This window comes from Lampris incognitus, chromosome 7 (assembly GCF_029633865.1).
Source record: "Lampris incognitus isolate fLamInc1 chromosome 7, fLamInc1.hap2, whole genome shotgun sequence".
In the NCBI taxonomy this organism is placed as follows: Eukaryota; Metazoa; Chordata; class Actinopteri; order Lampriformes; family Lampridae; genus Lampris; species Lampris incognitus.
Genome location: NC_079217.1, coordinates 68206754 through 68226644, shown reverse-complemented (window position 1 = coordinate 68226644; position 19891 = coordinate 68206754). Strand labels below are relative to the sequence as shown.

General features: G+C 43.7%; 1 protein-coding gene across 1 annotated transcript in view; it reads right to left on the bottom strand.

Moving 5' to 3' along the window:
- The window catches only part of LOC130115333 (collagen alpha-1(IV) chain-like), a 204537-nt gene that overhangs the window by 124017 nt on the left and 60629 nt on the right, over positions 1-19891 (bottom strand). The window contains exons 14-19 of the mRNA XM_056282942.1: positions 14956-15037; positions 12442-12477; positions 12001-12165; positions 5168-5260; positions 4943-5038; positions 2080-2150 (exon numbers count right to left, since the gene is read on the bottom strand). Of these exons, the coding sequence (XP_056138917.1) occupies positions 2080-2150; positions 4943-5038; positions 5168-5260; positions 12001-12165; positions 12442-12477; positions 14956-15037 (543 nt within the window). The remainder of the gene's footprint in view (positions 1-2079; positions 2151-4942; positions 5039-5167; positions 5261-12000; positions 12166-12441; positions 12478-14955; positions 15038-19891) is intronic.

Below are 19891 nucleotides of genomic sequence, written 5' to 3'. Positions count from 1 at the left end.
CTTAGACAGCTGTTGTCCTTCTCCTCTCTTTGATTGGCTGGTGCACTGTTTGGGCGTCTTCCTGGCTTTGACAGACGCCCAGTTAGGATAACCACACTTAACCAGAGCCTGTTTAATGTGGGGTTTCTCCCCTTCCCCGGCCGCTGTGTCGGGGAAGAGGAAGATGAGAAATCCCACATTAAACAGGCTCTGGTTAAGTGTGGTTATCCTAACTGGGTGTTTGACTGGGTGATTCCGTATGTGGCGGGAATGTCGGAAAAGCTGAGACATGTACTTTCCAAACACTGCGTATCAGTTGCTTTCAAACCCCAAAACACACTGCAGCAGAAGTTGGTCCACCCCAAGGATCGGGTCCCCCGGCACAAAGAGAGCAATATAGTGTACACTCTCAAGTACCAGGAGGATTAACCTGACTTGTACATTGGGGAAACTAAACAGATGCTGGCCAAGAGGATGGCACAACACAGGAGAGCTAACACGTCAGACCAGGACTCCACAGTCTACACCATCTACAGGCCAGGACTCCGCAGTCTAAACCATCTACAGACCAGAACTCCACAGTCTACACCATCTACAGACCAGGACTCCACAGTCTACACCATCTACAGACCAGGACTCCACAGTCTACACCATCTACAGGCCAGGTCTCCACAGTCTACACCTTCTACAGGCCAGGACTCCACAGTCTACACCATCTACAGACCAGGACTCCACAGTCTACACCATCTACAGACCAGGACTCCACAGTCTACACCACCAGGACTCCACAGTCTACACCATCTACAGGGCAGTGGCCACTCTTTCAAGGATGAGGATGTGCACATCCTTGATAGGGAGGAATGCTGGTTTGAACGAGGAGTCAAAGAGGCCATCTATGTGAAGAGGGAATGACCATCCCTGAACTGGGGGGGGGGGGGCTAAGAGTACATCTGTCACCATCTTACAATGCTGTGATTGCAAACATTCCCCAACCCTCTGTGAATAGTACACATGACCACTGTAACTCTAGTTAACGGCCACGCACATATTTGCATAGGAAACTGGTCATTGGTTTGGGTCGTTATGCTATTCTATTGTTTATAAGGGTGGGGACACCTGCAGTCAGGTGAGACTGAAGAGGTCACTTAGATGATGATGAAACATATCTGTCAGTAAACATTGTGTCCACATGAACTGATTCAACTTTCTTTGACAAACAGTTTACTTTGATTCCAACAGAGTACTTAAAATGCAAAAGATCTATCTGAGTAGTACTAGTACAATTGAGAGCACACATGGCTGAGCAGCTTCTCTTTAACAAGATATCACTATATCACAGTGGGAAGCAAGGAATAAAGAAAGAACAATGCAGAAATGCACTTGGCAAAGTATAGTTTTCAGCAACCTTACCCCCATGTAAATGCACCTGTGAAGTATGAAGCCATATGTTCTGAGCTTGAACCAAAGATGTATGTTATTCCAAGGTGAACTTTTCCTTATCAAGATAACCCCTCTGATAAGCCTTCACAAGTTATACTTGTTATACAGCGATATGCGATCCTGTGTTATGTACATAAGGACTGTGGTTGCCTCCACATCATGCATTCATATCCTTCAATCCACAAGTTATTGTGGCTGATCCCTAATTCTAGACCACTGTTTGAACCTTGTAGTCCATCCCTATGGACAGCCAATTTTTATAGGGACATAATTTCAACCGTTTATGCCAATACTGCTGTAGATTTAAAAACTATCGTGAGGTTGCCACGTAATGCCATTCATTAATCAGATGACCGATTATAATGATGTATGATAACCTGTAAGACAACAACACTTTATTCACAGATTAATTTTCAGTTTAAAACTCAGCCGACGGTGAGTTCATTTATGGAATACACATAAGCATGGAGCTCCTGTCATGTAAACTATTCTGTAGCTACATGAACATGCAAAATATAAGTTAGAAACAAAAGTAAAGGTTTTTCTTTTTGATTTTTTTTGTACATTCCAGGTTTGTGGAATGAGTTAAAGTCACTGGAACTGGTCTTTAATAGTTGCTGAGGTGATGAGAACAGTTCCTATTGACATCAGTTGACTAACCTGAGGACCAGGACTTCCTCGAAGACCTTTGACCCCTCTGTGACCTTTAATCCCTGGAGGGCCAACCCGACCTAGAATCACAATGAAAACACAGGGGCTATTCCAGTTCCCCACACTTGTGGTACTGCGGTCATAACTGCGGGTGCATGTGCTAGATATCAAGCGTGTATTGTGTCCCGATCCCAATTTTTTTATTTAACCGCAATGGGAGATGTTTTTCAGGTGGGACCTGGCCAAGACGGCAGCAGAATGAATAAAAGCACACATTTACAGACAGAAAACACAAAAGGAGATGAACAAAATAAAAAAACAAGCATAGGGAACTCACACTTCCAAAGACAAATTTCTAGGAGTCGGGTAAATTAAAAACATTGACATCCCAAGGAATCTCCCGCTAATTCTTTCATTTCAGATTTTAAAGTATTTAGCGAGATTAATTTGTTGCGTTTCAAATCATTCGGCAAAGTATTCCATACACAAATGCCCTTTTTTCAATTTTCATATGGGCATTTGGGACAGAGGGCAAGTCCAGAGAACGCAGAGTACTGTCCGGCACTTTTCTGCATGATAAAGACACATAGGTCATTTGGAAGCAGACCAGGAATTGTCTTATATATAAAGGTGTACCGATGTAAGAGCCTACAGATGGCCAAAGCAAGCCACCCTACCGGAGAGTATAACTCACAGTGGTGAGTCAGAGCTTTACAATTTGTAGGGAACCTCAAGGAAGTTTGGTAAGCTGTGTCAACCATATGAAGACACTGAGCAGAGGTATGCATATATAAAAGACCACCATAGTCTAACACAGGTAAGAAGTGGCGGCAACAAGTCGCTTTTTTTACATTAAAAGAAAAACGCAACTTATTTTGAAAATACGTGGCTTAAAAGTGTGGGAGTCATCAATTAAAATACCCAGGTATTTCTATATATAAAGAGTTAACAACCTCTATTTCACATCCCTCAAGAGTGACCAGTGAAGATATTTTGTGGCCTATCCCTAGAGTTGGTAAACAACATAAGATTGGTCTGATTTGCATTAAGAATGCATTTCAGCTGGAGTAGGGTGTTTTAGACAACAGTACAAGCATTTTGCAAGTATTCAATGGCCTTTACAAGTGATGCTACACAGCAGTATACATATAACAGTGTCATTAGCATACAAATGATAATTAGCATCTGACATGTTTGGACCAGATTATTTCTATGAACAGTGAATAAATGTGGACCTGACACAGAGCCCTGTGGTACACCCTTGTAGATGGATACAACATCAGAACATAGACCATCATATCTAATGCACTGAAACCAATTACTATGGTAGTTTGAGAACCAAGTGAGTGATTGCTGCGAGAGTCCTGTTATGGTCAACTATGTCGAAAGCTTTGGACAGAGCAATATAAAGAATGATGCACGATGTTGCTTCTTGTCAAGTGCAAACGCAAGGTCATTTCAGTGCAGCTGTGATAGTGCTATGTGTTTTTTAAAGCCTGATTGATATGTTGATAAAATGGCATTTGTGTATAAAAACCCCTTTAGCTGATCATGTACAAGTGCTTCAATAATTTTAATTTTAGCCAATACTAGTTGGGTCACCGCCTTGAAATAGAGGGAGAACAAAAGCAGATTTCCATATTCTTGGTATTTCCTTATTTTCCACTGTAAGGTAAAAAAAAAATGCTACAAAATCAGCAGCTAATTTCAAAAAGTAAGTATCAATCAAATCAGGTCCTGGTTGTTTTTTTTAGGAGCTAAAGCTTATAGGCCTTTATGAACTTCATGCACAGAGAAAGGTACAAAACTAAAAGATTGACCAGTATACACTGGAACTTCAGTACAGGGTTTCACAAATGCAACAATGACCTGATTTGGCCTTGCATGCCAAGTATGTATCCCTTAATGCATTGCATCAGTGACGTTATGATAGATGACACCTGCTGACGATGAACTGAAATGTTAAAAAAACATAACACCACCAACAGCACCAACTTGTCGGAGAAGACGACTAGTGACTCTGTTGGCTGAGACTTTGCACATACAAAGCCCCACCCCCCACACCAGCCCCACCGGTCATCTTAAATTAGTAGAATATAATAACGGATGTTGCAAATAACTTTGAGCAGAATAACAGCGGACAGCAGTGCTGTTCTGTGAAGCTTTTCTGCAGGATTGTTTCTATGGTTTCCACTCCTTTAAGGCAGTCAGTATGTGATGTCATTGAAGGTTGTCCCAGTTGGGATTTCCTCAGAGCACACTGCTGTAAACGTGGAGTTCACAGAAACACGTCACATAAGCAAGCCAATGCTCAAGTCCACAACCACCAGTGTGGGGACATGGAGTTCAGGGAGAGGCAGGATACCAGACGTCCTGTGGATAGTTCGTGCTCATGTCTGCTGTTCGAAAGGCGACTGATTAAACACAGTGGTGACCGGGGGACAACAGTGGGACCCGTTATGCACATTAACAATTCAGAAGTCAATGTTCAGATGTGATATAGTGGTTGAATACAAACCCAAACCCTGACCAGGGTTGCTAGTTATCAGATTTTGTTTATATCTTGTATGTTGTTTAGGCATCCCGCGACCCTGAGCAGGATGTGCGGTTTGGATAACGGATGGATGTTATTTAGGTATATTCTATTCACCTTTATTTTTCTGTGAAGAATGTTTTCATGTATTATGTGTTCTCATGCGAAGCATATCGTAACTTCATCACTGTAATGTGCCGTATAAACAAAGTCTGAAAGACCGTTGAGTGCTTGTGGACTGTTGATATGAATGAAGTTTGATGGACTGTTTTTTGTGTGCTGTTGATAAAAAAGTTTGGTTGTAGAACTGTTGTGTATTTGTATACTCTTGATGTGTACCTGCTTCGCCTGGGTTGCCAAGTGCTCCAGGAGGTCCAGGAGGTCCGGCCACAGATAAAAATAGAGCGCAGTTTCTACACACATCCCCCTTTTCACCTGACACACACACACACACACACACACACACACACCAAGTAATCAGTTAATAAAATGATATCATGAACTGACAGTAAATCGCATGACATCACATTTGCTCTCCTCTGGGGAGGCAAAAGAGGATCTGACCTTTCTCTCCATTCCTTCCTCTATTTCCAGCAGATCCTCTGAGGCCCTTAACTCCTCTGGGGCCTGTAGGGCCCACATCTCCCTGTAAAAAGTCTGCACAGAAAAAAATACATTAAACCAACAAATTCCATTTTCATCCATATGACCACCTTTCTGTCTGTCATTCTGTCTGTCTATTGTGAAAGTTTTCTTTATTAGTGTCTTTTATTGTTTCACTTTAATCACTTATATTTGTTGATCATTAGGTTCTTTACTGATATAATCATGCACAATAATCTTTACCAATCACGTTGATATTGATTATATTGTTAGATTATATCATCTCAGAACAGCTTTATTTACCCAGTATATCAACAGCTCTCCTCTTAACCTAGCTTCTACTACTCTTTCTCTCCTCTTAACCTAGCTTCTATTACTCTTTCTCTCCTCTTAACCTAGCTTCTATTACTCTTTCTCTCCTCTTAACCTAGCTTCTATTACTCTTTCTCTCCTCTTAACCTAGCTTCTATCACTCTTTCTCTCCTCTTAACCTAGCTTCCACTACTCTTTCTCTCCTCTTAACTTAGCTTCCACTACTCTTTCTCTCCTCTTAACCTAGCTTCTATTACTCTTTCTCTCCTCTTAACCTAGCTTCTATTACTCTTTCTCTCCTCCTCTTAACCTAGCTTCCACTACTCTTTCTCTCCTCTTAACCTAGCTTCTATTATTCTTTCTCTCCTCTTAACCTAGCTTCTATTACTCTTTCTCTCCTCCTCTTAACCTAGCTTCCACTACTCTTTCTCTCCTCTTAACCTAGCTTCCACTACTCTTTCTCTCCTCTTAACCTAGCTTCTATTATTCTTTCTCTCCTCTTAACCTAGCTTCTATTACTCTTTCTCTCCTCTTAACCTAGCTTCTATTACTCTCTCTCTCCCCTTAACCTAGCTTCTATTACTCTTTCTCTCCTCTTAACCTAGCTTCCACTACTCTTTCTCTCCTCTTAACCTAGCTTCTATTACTCTTTCTCTCCTCTTAACCTAGCTTCTACTACTCTTTCTCTCCTCCTCTTAACCTAGCTTCCACTACTCTTTCTCTCCTCTTAACCTAGCTTCTGTCACTCTTTCTCTCCTCTTAACCTAGCTTCTGTTACTCTTTCTCTCCTCTTAACCTAGCTTCTATCACTCTTTCTCTCCTCTTAACCTAGCTTCTATTACTCTTTCTCTCCTCTTAACCTAGCTTCTATCACTCTTTCTCTCCTCTTAACCTAGCTTCTATCACTCTTTCTCTCCTCTTAACCTAGCTTCTATTACTCTTTCTCTCCTCTTAACCTAGCTTCTATTACTCCTTCTCTCCTCTTAACCTAGCTTCTATTACTCTTTCTCTCCTCTTAACCTAGCTTCTATTACTCTTTCTCTCCTCTTAACCTAGCTTCTATTACTCTTTCTCTCCTCTTAACCTAGCTTCTATTACTCTTTCTCTCCTCTTAACCTAGCTTCTATTACTCTTTCTCTCCCCTTAACCCAGCTTCTATTACTCTTTCTCTCCTCTTAACCTAGCTTCTATCACTCTTTCTCTCCTCTTAACCTAGCTTCTATCACTCTCTCTCTCCCCTTAACCTAGCTTCTATTACTCTTTCTCTCCTCTTAACCTAGCTTCTATTACTCTCTCTCTCCCCTTAACCTAGCTTCTATTACTCTTTCTCTCCTCTTAACCTAGCTTCCACTACTCTTTCTCTCCTCTTAACCTAGCTTCTATTACTCTTTCCCATATCTTCATGCTGTGGTTGATCAACTTTATACCTCTGTAGTTGCTACAGTTCTGCACATCGCCCTTGTTCTTGAAAATCGGTACCAGTATGCTTCTTCTCCACTCCTCAGGCATCCTCCCACTTTCCAAGATTGTGTTAAACAATCTAGTTAAAAACCCCACTGCCATCTCTCCTAAACATCTCCATGCCGCCACAGGTATGTCATCTGGACCAACTGCCTTTCCACTCCTCATCTTCTTCATAGCTGCCCTCACTTCCTCCTTGCTAATCCACTGAACTTGCTGATTCACTATCCCCACATCAACCAACCTTCTCTCTCTCTCATTTTCTTCATTCATCAGCTCCCCAAAGTACCCCTTCAACCTTCTCAGCACACTCTCCTCGCTTGTCAGCACATTTCCATCTCTATCCTTGATCACCCTAACCTGCTTTACATCCTTTGCAGCTTGGTCCCTCTGTCTAACCAATCGGTACAAGTCCTTTTCTCCTTCCTTAGTGTCTAACCTCTCATACAACTCACCATACGCCTTTTCCTTTGCCACGTCTCTTAGCTTTACGCTGCATCTCCTTGTACTCCTGTCTACTTTCTTCATCTCTCTGACTATCCCACTTCTTCTTTGCCAACTTCTTCCTCTGTATACTTTGCTGTACTTCCTCATTCCACCACCAAGTCTCCTTGTCTTCCTTCCTCTGTCCTGATGACACACCAAGTACCTTTCTAGCTGTCTCCCTCACTATTTCTGCAGTGGTTGCCCAGCCATCCGGCAACTCTTCACTACCACCCAGTGCCTGTGTTAACTCCTGCCTGAACTCCACACAACAGTCTTCCTTCTTCAACGTCCACCATTTGATCTTCGGCTCTGCCTTCACTCACTTCCTCTTCTTGGTCTCCAAAGTCATCCTACAGACCACCATCCGATGCTGCCTAGCAACGTTCTCCCCTGTCACCACCTTGCAGTCTCCAATCCCTTTCAGATTGCATAACATATATTCCACCTTGGTTCAAATGCAGCTTCCAGACTACTAACTACAACTAGCTGTAGATGGCACATTACCGCTATTCTTGCATCCCTCCATTGGCTGCCCGTAAAATTCAGAATAATCTATAAGATCTTATTGATTTCATTTAAAGCACTGCATGATCTTGCCCCAGTTACATTTCTGATCTTCTCATTCCTCATTCTACCTCATGACCACTCCGATCCTCAAGCCTCGGTTTTTTTATCCATCCCTCACTCCAACTGCAAAACAAAAGTTGACCGCACCTTTGCAGTTTTCCCCAATCCATTAGATTCGCTGAATCTTTGGACTGTTTTAAGGGGCTTCTAAAAGCCCATCTTTTCAGGCAAGCATTTCTATAGATTCCCACCCATGACTTTTGTTTTGTTTCGTTTTTAGCTTGGTCTGTTACTCCCTATGCCATGTTTTATATTCATTCAATTTATTGTATGTATTCATTCATTTTTTGTGTATTGACTGTAAAACACTTTGTACCTGTGTGTTTTTAAAAGTGCTATATGAATAGAATTTTACTTACTTACTTACTTACACCTATGTGCACTTTCCTCCACTCTTATATGTCACCCTGTGTTCCTCCCTCTTCTTGAAATATGTATTCACCACAGCCATTTCTTTTTTCTTTTTTTTCATAAACTCCACCATCATCTGTCCTCCCATATTCCTCTCCTTGACACCATACCATAAAGTACATGATGATGTACCAGACTGATAGGTGCTTGTGCTATAGGACTGCGTGGAAAACTGAATGTACCACTGTGCCTGTAGTGAAGTATAAAACCCTCTGTTGAGACTATCTTAGCACACCACATGTGATATGAACTGCTGTAGTGTCTGTTCCCTCTCCATACATGGATGAATCAAATACAATTCACTTAACCATAATTAGAAAACTGGGTTTTCTTCCACATGCTCTACAGTGCATCTGGAAAGTATTCACACCCCTTCACTTTCCCCACATGTTGTTATGTTACAGCCTTATTCCAAAATTGATTAAATTCCTCTTTTTTCTCATCAATCTACACACGATACCCCATAATGACAAAGTGAAAAAGGTTTTATAGAAATTTTTGCAAATTTATTAAAAATAAAAAACTGAACTATTGCATGTACATAGTAAGTATTCACACCCTTTACTCAGTACTTGGTTGAGGCACCCTTGGCAGTGATTACAGCCTCAAGGCTTCTTGGGTATGAAGCTACAAGCTTGGCACACCTATATTTGGGGTATTTCTCCCATTCTTCTCTGCAGATCCTCTCGAGCTCTGTAAGGCTAGATGGGGGGCGTTGCTGCACAGCTATTTTCAGGTCTTTCCAGAGATGTTCAATGGGGTTCAGGTCTGGGCTCTGGCTGGGCCACTCAAGGACATTCACAGACTTGTCCCGAAGTCACTCCTTCATTGTCTTGGCTGTGTGCTTGGGGTCGTTGTCATGTTGAAAGGTAAACCTTCGCCCCAGTCTGAGGTCCTGAGCACTCTGGAGCAGGTTTTCATCAAGGACCTCTCTGTACTTTGCTCCATTCAACTTTCCCTCGATCCTGACTAGTCTCCCAGTTCCTGCTGCTGAAGAACATCCCCACAGCATGATGCTGCCACCACCATGCTTCACTGTAGGGATGGTATTAGTAAGGTGATGAGAGGTGCCTGGTTTCCTCCAGATGTGACGTTTGGCATTCAGGCCAAAGAGTTCCATCTTGGTTTCATCAGACCAGAGAATCTTGTTTCTCATGGTCTGAGAGTCTTTTAGGTGCTTTCTGGCAAACTCCAAGCGGGCTGTCATGTGCCTTTTACTGAGCAGAGGCTTCCGTCTGGCCACTCTACCATAAAGGCCTGATTGGTGGAGTGCTGCAGAGATGGTTGTCCTTCTGGAAGGTTCTCCCATCTCCACAGAGGAACGCTGGAGCTCTGTCAGAGTGACCATCGGGTTCTTGGTCACCTCCCTGACCAAGGCCCTTCTTCCCCGATTGCTCAGTTTGGCTGGGCGGCCAGCTCTAGGAAGAGTCCTGGTGGATCCAAACTTCTTCCATTTACGAATGATGGAGACCACTGTGCTCTTCGGGACCTTCAAAGCTGTAGAATTTTTTTGTACCCTTCCCCAGATCTGTGCCTCGATACAATCCTGTCTCAGAGGTCCACAGACAATTCCTTTGACTTCATGGCTTGGTTTCTGCTCTGACATGCACTGTCAACAGTGGGACCTTATATAGACAGGTGTGTGGCTTTCCAAATCATGTCCAATCCATTTAATTTACTACAGGTGGACTCCAATCAAAATGTAGAAACATCTCAAGGATGATCAGTGGAAACAGGATGAACCTGAGCTCAATTTTGAGTGTCATAGCAAAGGGTGTGAATACTTATGTACATGCAATATTTCAGTTTTTTATTTTTAATAAATTTGCAAAAATTTCTACAAAACCTTTTTCACTTTGTCATTACGGGGTATTGTGTGTAGATTGATGAGAAAACAAAGGAATTTAATCCATTTTGGAATAAGGCTGTAACATAACAAAATGTGGGGAAAGTGAAGGGGTGTGAATCCTTTCCGGGTGCGCTTTATCTATCTAAATGGACTGCATGTTATGTAGCACTTTTCTAGCTACAACAGCCACTCACAGCACTTTACCATTAGTCAATGCCCCACATTCATCAGAGCACACCAATACACTCACACATCGATGGTGGTGTCTCCCAGGGAAGATAACAACCAGCTCATTGTGAGCAGTTAGAGGTTAGGTGTCTTGCTCAGGCACACCACGACATTTTTGCCAGGAGGAGCCGAGGCTTGAACCAGCAACCCTCCAGTTACCAAATGACCTGCTCTACCTCCTGAGCTACTGTGGCCCTAGATCTAAATTTGCCAGGAGGAGCCAAGGCTTGAACCAGCAACCCTCCAGTTACCAAATGACCTGCTCTACCTCCTGAGCTGTGCAGCGCTAGATATACATCTAGATGTCTGTCTATATATACTTGGTATTCCAGTTACCAGATGACATGCTCTACCTCCTGAGCTGCTGCAGCCCTAGATCTACATCTATATGTCTGTCTATATCTACCTGGTATTCCAGTCACCAAATGACCTGCTGAGCTACTGCAGCCCTAGATCTACATCTATATGTCTGTCTATATCTACCTGGTATTCCGGGTCCTAGATGACCTACTCTACCTCCTGAGCTACTGCAGCACTAGATCTACATCTATATGTCTATCTATATCTACCTGGTATTCCAGATCCCAGATGACCCGCTCTACCTCCTGAGCTACTGCAGCCCTAGATCTACATCTATCTGTCTATCTATATCTACCTGGTATTCCAGTTACCAGATGACATGCTCTACCTCCTGAGCTGCTGCAGCCCTACATCTACATCTATCTGTCTATCTATATCTACCTGGTATTCCAGTTACCAGATGGCTCACTCTATCTTCTGAGCTACTGCCACCCCAGATCTACGTCTATATGTCTATTTATATCTACCTGGTATTCCAGTTACCAGATGACCTGCTCTACCTCCTGAGCTATGGCAGCCCTAGATCTACATCTATCTGTCTATCTATATCTAGCTGGTATTCCAGTTACCTGATGACCTGCTCTACCTCCTGAGCTACTGTAGCCCTACATCTACATCTGCCCATCTATCTATAGCTATCTGGTATTCCAGTTACCAGATGACCTGCTCTACCTCCTGAGCTACTGCAGCCCTACATCTACATCTATCTGTCTATCTATATCTACCTGGTATTCCAGTTACCTGATGACCTGCTCTACCTCCTGAGCTACTGCAGCCCTAGATCTACATCTATCTGTCTATCTATATCTACCTGGTATTCCAGTTGCCTGATGACCTGCTCTATCTCTTGAGCTACTGCGGCCCTAGATCTATGTCTATATGTCTATTTATATCTACCTGGTATTCCAGTTACCAAATGACCTGCTCCACCTCCTGAGCTACTGCGGCCCTAGGTTTACATCTATCTGTCTTTCTATATCCACCTGGTATTCCAGTTACCAGATATCCTGCTGAGCTACTGCAGCCCTAGATCTACATCTATCTGTCTGTATATATCTACCTGGTATTCCAGGGTCTCCTTGTTCTCCTACAGGTCCAATGATTCCTGGGGATCCAGTTTGTCCTTGTGGCCCCTGAATAAATGGAGCTGGTTCTCCTCTGTCTCCTTTGTCTCCAGTTTGGCCTGGGGGCCCAGGGGGCCCAGGAGGACCGGGAATGCCCACACCTAAAACAGGCAGTGTGGTCATGACTACATCTGATGACAGTGTTTTTAAATTTTCATTTGACTCAAATACAGTTTATCTCTTACTTATAGTGAAGTAGGGAATAGAGAGAGAGAGAGAGAGAGAGAGAGAGAGAGAGAGAGAGAGAGAGAGAGAGAGAGAGAGAGAGAGAGAGAGAGAGAGAGAGAGAGAGAGAGAGAGAGAGAGAGAGAGAGAGAGAGAGAGAGAGAGAGAGAGAGAGCGAGAGCGAGAGACATGATGACGGTAATGATAGCTACCTGGCTCGCCCTGCAGTCCAGGAAAACCTATAATGCCTGGAACAGAGCAGAACAACAGCTCAGATCAGACAGAAAGACAGATCAGACATACTAACTGTGTGAAATCCAGCTGACATGATATAAACACATCATCAATCATTGCATTTATATTTACTGTTTTTTCATTCAGCAGATGCTTTTATCCAAAGCTATTATTAAATTCAAGTGTTACCACCTGGCATCATAGAGTGGTAAGTAGTACTTCTATCATGTTAGTACTATATAAAGTAGTAGTAGTTGTACATTTGCTATACAGGCATCATATCATGTTAGTGCTATATGAAGTAGTACTAGTAGTTTCAAGTTTATTTGTCATATATGAAAGCAAGTTTACATGTATTATCATAATGAAATTAGCAGTAAATATGTCATATAGTAATCATGTCACAGCCAAGAGTGCAATTTAAGTGCATTTAGATAAAGTTTGTCTTACATCATCAAGAATAATGGAAGAGGGGAATAAAATGACACAGTAGAAGTCAGATAAAGGCAGGCCGTCAGGTGCAGCAGACAGTAAAGTGCTTCCTAGTAGACACTAGGAGCAGTGGTGTTTAATAAGCACAGGCACAACTGTAACAGTTAAGATGTGCAGCAACGTGCCACCAGACACCATGTTAAGACATGTAGCAACGTGCCACCAGACACCATGTTAAGACGTGTAGCAACGTGCCACCAGAGACCATGTTAAAATGTGTAGCAACGTGCCACCAGAGACCATGTTAAGATGTGTAGCAACATGCCACCAGAGACCATGTTAAGATGTGTAGCAACATGCCACCAGAGACCATGTTAAGATGTGCAGCAACGTGCCACCAGAGACCATGTTAAGATGTGTAGCAATGTGCCACCAGAGACCATGTTAATATGTGTAGCAACGTGGCACCAGAGACCATGTTAAGATGTGTAGCAATGTGCCACCAGAGACCATGTTAACATTTGTAGCAACGTGCCACCAGAGACCATGTTAAGATGTGTAGCAATGTGCCACCAGAGACCATGTTAAGATGTGTAGCAACGTGCCACCAGAGACCATGTTAAGATGTGCAGCAATGTGCCACCAGAGACCATGTTAACATTTGTAGCAACGTGCCACCAGAGACCATGTTAACATTTGTAGCAACGTGCCACCAGAGACCATGTTAAGATGTGTAGCAACGTGCCACCAGACACCAAGTTAAGACATGTAGCAACGTGCCACCAGACGCCATGTTAAGACATGTAGCAACATCCCACCAGACACCAAGTTAAGACATGTAGCAATGTGCCACCAGAGACCATGTTAAGACATGTAGCAACATGCCACCAGAGACCATGTTAAGACATGTAGCAACGTGCCACCAGACACCATGTTAAGACATGTACCAACATGCCACCAGAGACCATGATAAGATGTGTAGCAATGTGCCACCAGAGACTATTTTAAGATGTGTAGCAATGTGCCACCAGACACCATGTTAAGATGTGTAGCAACGTGCCACCATGTGCAGCAAAATGCCACCAGAGACCATGTTAAGATGTGTAGCAAAATGCCACCAGAGACCATGTTAAGACATGTAGCAACGTGCCACCAGACACCATGTTAAGACATGTAACAATGTGCCACCAGAGACCATGTTAAGATGTGTAGCAATGTGCCACCAGAGACTATTTTAAGATGTGTAGCAATGTGCCACCAGACACCATGTTAAGATGTGTAGCAACGTGCAACCATGTGCAGCAAAATGCCACCAGAGACCATGTTAAGATGTGTAGCAACGTGCCACCACAGACCATGTTAAGACGTGTAGCAACATGCCACCACAGACCATGTTAAGATGTGTAGCAACATGCCACCAGACGCCATGTTAAGATGTGTAGCAATGTGCCACCAGAGACCATGTTGAGATGTGTAGCAATGTGCCACCAGACACCATGTTAAGATGTGTAGCAACATGCCACCAGACGCCATGTTAAGATGTGTAGCAATGTGCCACCAGAGACCATGTTAAGATGTGTAGCAATGTGCCACCAGAGACCATGTTAAGATGTGTAGCAACATGCCACCAGACGCCATGTTAAGATGTGTAGCAATGTGCCACCATAGACCATGTTGAGATGTGCAGCAATGTGCCACCAGAGACCATGTTAAGATGTGTAGCAATGTGCCACCAGAGACCATGTTAAGATGTGCAGAACCGTGCCACCAGACACCATGTTAAGATGTGTAGCAATGTGCCACCAGAGACCATGTTAAGATGTGTAGCAATGTGCCACCAGAGACCATGTTGAGATGTGCAGCAACGTGCCACCAGTGACCACATTAAGGCTGAAAGTAGATGTGACAAAAGGCATTTTTAAGGCTTTTCTTTAGGGAAGTGAGTCAGAAACTCATTAAACATGAAAGCAGGGTTTTTACTGTACGCAATATCTTCACTTTGAATCAGTCTTAATTGCGACCATCTTTTCAAACAATTTCAGAATTAGATTTAAATATACCTTGCTCTCCAGAAAGTCCTTGTGGTCCAGCAGCGCCAGGAGCCCCACGCTTGCCTGGCAGGACATTATTGACCTGAATATGCTGAAAAATGTCCACAGACAACACAATTAGTCAACACAAAATAGTCCACCATACCCCTACCTAACTGGACAGTCATGGTACAGGTCATGCTGGTTAGCACCATCTGTCAGTCTGAGTCTAGTTTATGTTGGTCAGCATCATCTGTCAGTCTGAATCTAGTTTATGTTGGTCAGCATCATCTGTCAGTCTGAATCTAGTTTATGTTGGTCAGCTTCATCTGTCAGTCTGAGTCTAGTTTATGTTGGTCAGCTTCATCTGTCAGTCTGAGTCTAGTTTATGTTGGTCAGCACCATCTGTCAGTCTGAATCTAGTTTATGTTGGTCAGCATCATCTGTCAGTCTGAATCTAGTTTATGTTGGTCAGCTTCATCTGTCAGTCTGAGTCTAGTTTATGTTGGTCAGCACCATCTGTCAGTCTGAATCTAGTTTATGTTGGTCAGCTTCATCTGTCAGTCTGAGTCTAGTTTATGTTGGTCAGCACCATCTGTCAGTCTGAGTCTAGTTTATGTTGGTCAGCACCATCTGTCAGTCTGAGTCTAGTTTATGTTGGTCAGCATCATCTGTCAGTCTGAATCTAGTTTATGTTGGTCAGCACCATCTGTCAGTCTGAGTCTAGTTTATGTTGGTCAGCATCATCTGTCAGTCTGAGTCTAGTTTATGTTGGTCAGCACCATCTGTCAGTCTGAGTCTAGTTTATGTTGGTCAGCACCATCTGTCAGTCTGAGTCTAGTTTATGTTGGTCAGCTTCATCTGTCAGTCTGAGTCTAGTTTATGTTGGTCAGCATCATCTGTCAGTCTGAGTCTAGTTTATGTTGGTCAGCTTCATCTGTCAGTCTGAGTCTAGTTTATGTTGGTCAGCACCATCTGTCAGTCTGAGTCTAGTTTATGTTGGTCAGCACCATCTGTCAGTCTGAGTCTAGTTTATGTTGGTCAGCACCATCTGTCCGTCTGAGTCTAGTTTATGTTGGTCAGCACCATCTGTCAGTCTGAGTCTAGTTTATGTTGGTCAGCACCATCTGTCAGTCTGAGTCTAGTTTATGTTGGTCAGCACCATCTGTCAGTCTGAGTCTAGTTTATGTTGGTCAGCATCATCTGTCAGTCTGAGTCTAGTTTATGTTGGTCAGCACCATCTGTCAGTCTGAGTCTAGTTTATGTTGGTCAGCACCATCTGTCAGTCTGAATCTAGTTTATGTTGGTCAGCACCATCTGTCAGTCTGAGTCTAATTTATGTTGGTCAGCACCATCTGTCAGTCTGAGTCTAGTTTATGTTGGTCAGCACCATCTGTCAGTCTGAGTCTAGTTTATGTTGGTCAGCACCATCTGTCAGTCTGAGTCTAGTTTATGTTGGTCAGCACCATCTGTCAGTCTGAGTCTAGTTTATGTTGGTCAGTACCATCTGTCAGTCTGAGTCTAGTTTATGTTGGTCAGCACCATCTGTCAGTCTGAGTCTAGTTTATGTTGGTCAGCATCATCTGTCAGTCTGAGTCTAGTTTATGTTGGTCAGCACCATCTGTCAGTCTGAGTCTAGATTATGTTGGTCAGCACCATCTGTCAGTCTGAGTCTAGTTTATGTTGGTCAGCTTCATCTGTCAGTCTGAGTCTAGATTATGTTGGTCAGCTTCATCTGTCAGTCTGAGTCTAGATTATGTTGGTCAGCACCATCTGTCAGTCTGAATCTAGTTTATGTTGGTCAGCACCATCTGTCAGTCTGAGTCTAGTTTATGTTGGTCAGCACCATCTGTCAGTCTGAGTCTAGTTTATGTTGGTCAGCACCATCTGTCAGTCTGAGTCTAGTTTATGTTGGTCAGCTTCATCTGTCAGTCTGAGTCTAGTTTATGTTGGTCAGCACCATCTGTCAGTCTGAGTCTAGTTTATGTTGGTCAGCACCATCTGTCAGTCTGAATCTAGTTTATGTTGGTCAGCACCATCTGTCAGTCTGAGTCTAGTTTATGTTGGTCAGCACCATCTGTCAGTCTGAGTCTAGTTTATGTTGGTCAGCACCATCTGTCAGTCTGAGTCTAGTTTATGTTGGTCAGCACCATCTGTCAGTCTGAATCTAGTTTATGTTGGTCAGCACCATCTGTCAGTCTGAGTCTAGTTTATGTTGGTCAGCTTCATCTGTCAGTCTGAGTCTAGTTTATGTTGGTCAGCACCATCTGTCAGTCTGAATCTAGTTTATGTTGGTCAGCACCATCTGTCAGTCTGAGTCTAGTTTATGTTGGTCAGCACCATCTGTCAGTCTGAGTCTAGTTTATGTTGGTCAGCTTCATCTGTCAGTCTGAGTCTAGATTATGTTGGTCAGCACCATCTGTCAGTCTGAGTCTAGTTTATGTTGGTCAGCACCATCTGTCAGTCTGAGTCTAGTTTATGTTGGTCAGCACCATCTGTCAGTCTGAGTCTAGTTTATGTTGGTCAGCTTCATCTGTCAGTCTGAATCTAGTTTATGTTGGTCAGCTTCATCTGTCAGTCTGAGTCTAGATTATGTTGGTCAGCACCATCTGTCAGTCTGAGTCTAGATTATGTTCGTCAGCACCATCTGTCAGTCTGAGTCTAGATTATGTTGGTCAGCACCATCTGTCAGTCTGAATCTAGTTTATGTTGGTCAGCACCATCTGTCAGTCTGAGTCTAGTTTATGTTGGTCAGCACCATCTGTCAGTCTGAGTCTAGTTTATGTTGGTCAGCTTCATCTGTCAGTCTGAGTCTAGTTTATGTTGGTCAGCACCATCTGTCAGTCTGAGTCTAGTTTATGTTGGTCAGCTTCATCTGTCAGTCTGAGTCTAGTTTATGTTGGTCAGCACCATCTGTCAGTCTGAGTCTAGTTTATGTTGGTCAGCACCATCTGTCAGTCTGAGTCTAGATTACACTCAGAATGGATACCTGTCAGATGGCACTGCACACAGCAGCCTTGGTTCTGCGCTCTCGAGTTTGTTTTATTTTTTATTTTATTTTTTTTAGTTTCCAGCTCTCACTCTCTGATGACATTCAGCAGGGAATAACTTTTAAACCACCGACTATCCATGTTTTATTTTTATTTATTTTTTGCTGTCTTTCACTGAACCAGAAGGTTTTACCGAGATGTTAGCTGGAGGAGCAGAAGCTCTGTATGGGCTTTGTTGTCAGTCTACCTGGGGACTGTCAGTCCACCTGGGGACTGTCAGTCCACCTGGGGACTACTGTCTGGGCTCTGGCCAACATGACAGAAGAATCGCTGCTCCTCAACAGAACAAACATGGACTTTTCCAGATTTGCTGCCCTGTGCCTCATGAAGCCTGGCTTAGTGAGCATATCCTGGACAACACACTCCATCTGCCACACTTCTGTCTACTCCGAGTAGACTGTGAAACAGCTATCGGGGAAAACAGGGAGGCAGAAGCTCCTTCTATATAAACCTAGGTTGGTGTACAAACTTCACAGTGTTGAAGAAATGATGCAGCTCTCACTTAGGGACCATTTTCATTGACTGCATGCCATCTTATTCGCCACAGGAGTTTTCATCATTTATTCTACTACTACTACTACTACTGCTACTACTACTCTCGGCTGCTGCCGTTAGGGGGCGCCACAGCATATCATCTGTTTCCATCTCTTCCTGTCCTCTGCATCTTCCTCCGTCACACCAGCCACCTGCATGTCCTCCCTCACCACATGCATATTTCATATTTATTTTATCATTTGTCCTGGCTGGTGTCTATATCCAGCCCAGGCCTGTGTTAGTGAGGTATTACAACACCTGGCTGAGCAGATAACAAGCATCCAGACTCCCTGCTCATTATCCTTGGGGATTTTAACAGAGCAAACCTCAGCCACAAGCTGCCAAAATACAGACAGCATGTTAAATGTCTCACCAGAGAAAAATACACTCTGGATCAATGCTACACAATATTAAAGGACGCCTATCTCTCTGTCCCCCATGCAGCCCTCGACCTCTCTGATCACTGTCTGATTCATCTCATCCCAACCTACTGAATGTCACATCTGATAAGCCTGTGGTTAAAATTGTGAGGAAATGGACCAGTGAGTCAAACCTGGAGCTCCAGGCCTGCTCGGACTGCACTGAATGGAGCATTTGTGAGGCTGCATCTACAGACCTGGATGAACTTACTGACACTGTGACTTCTTCTTTTTCTTTTTTTTGGCTCCCCCCCCCCCTTTTCTACTTCAACTGTACTTGGCCAATGACCCCACTCTTCCGAGCCGTCCCGGTCTCCGCTCCACCCCCTCTGCCGATCCGGGGAGGGCTGCAGACTACCACATGCCTCCTCCCATACATGTGGAGTCACCAGCCGCTTCTTTTCACCTGACAGTGAGGAGTTTCACCAGGGGGACGTAGCGTGTGGGAGGATCACGCTATTCCCCCCAGTTCCCCCTCCCCCCTGAACAGGCGCCCCGACCAACCAGAGGAGGCGCTAGTGCAGCGACCAGGACACATACCCACATCCGGCTTCCCACCCACAGACACGGCCAATTGTGTCTGTAGGGACGCCCGACCAAACCGGAGGTATCACGGGGATTCGAACCGGCGATCCCTGTGTTGGTAGGCAACAGAATAGACCGCTACGCTACCCGGACACTCCTTTTACTATTTACTTTGAATCTTTCCCTCTTGCACCAACATACCAAGACAAATTGCTTGTACGTACATGTACTTGGCAATAAATACAGGATTCTGACTCTGATCCTGAATCTGACAGCTCCAACATCACAATAACTCTGTTAACGATACCACCTTCAACGGCCTGATCACAGACAATGACGAGATGGTCGGGCTACAAAGGCAGGCCATCTCGTTGTCAGAATGAGGTGAGAGCCCTGACAACATGGTGCCAGGACACCCTCCATCTCAACATCAGCAGA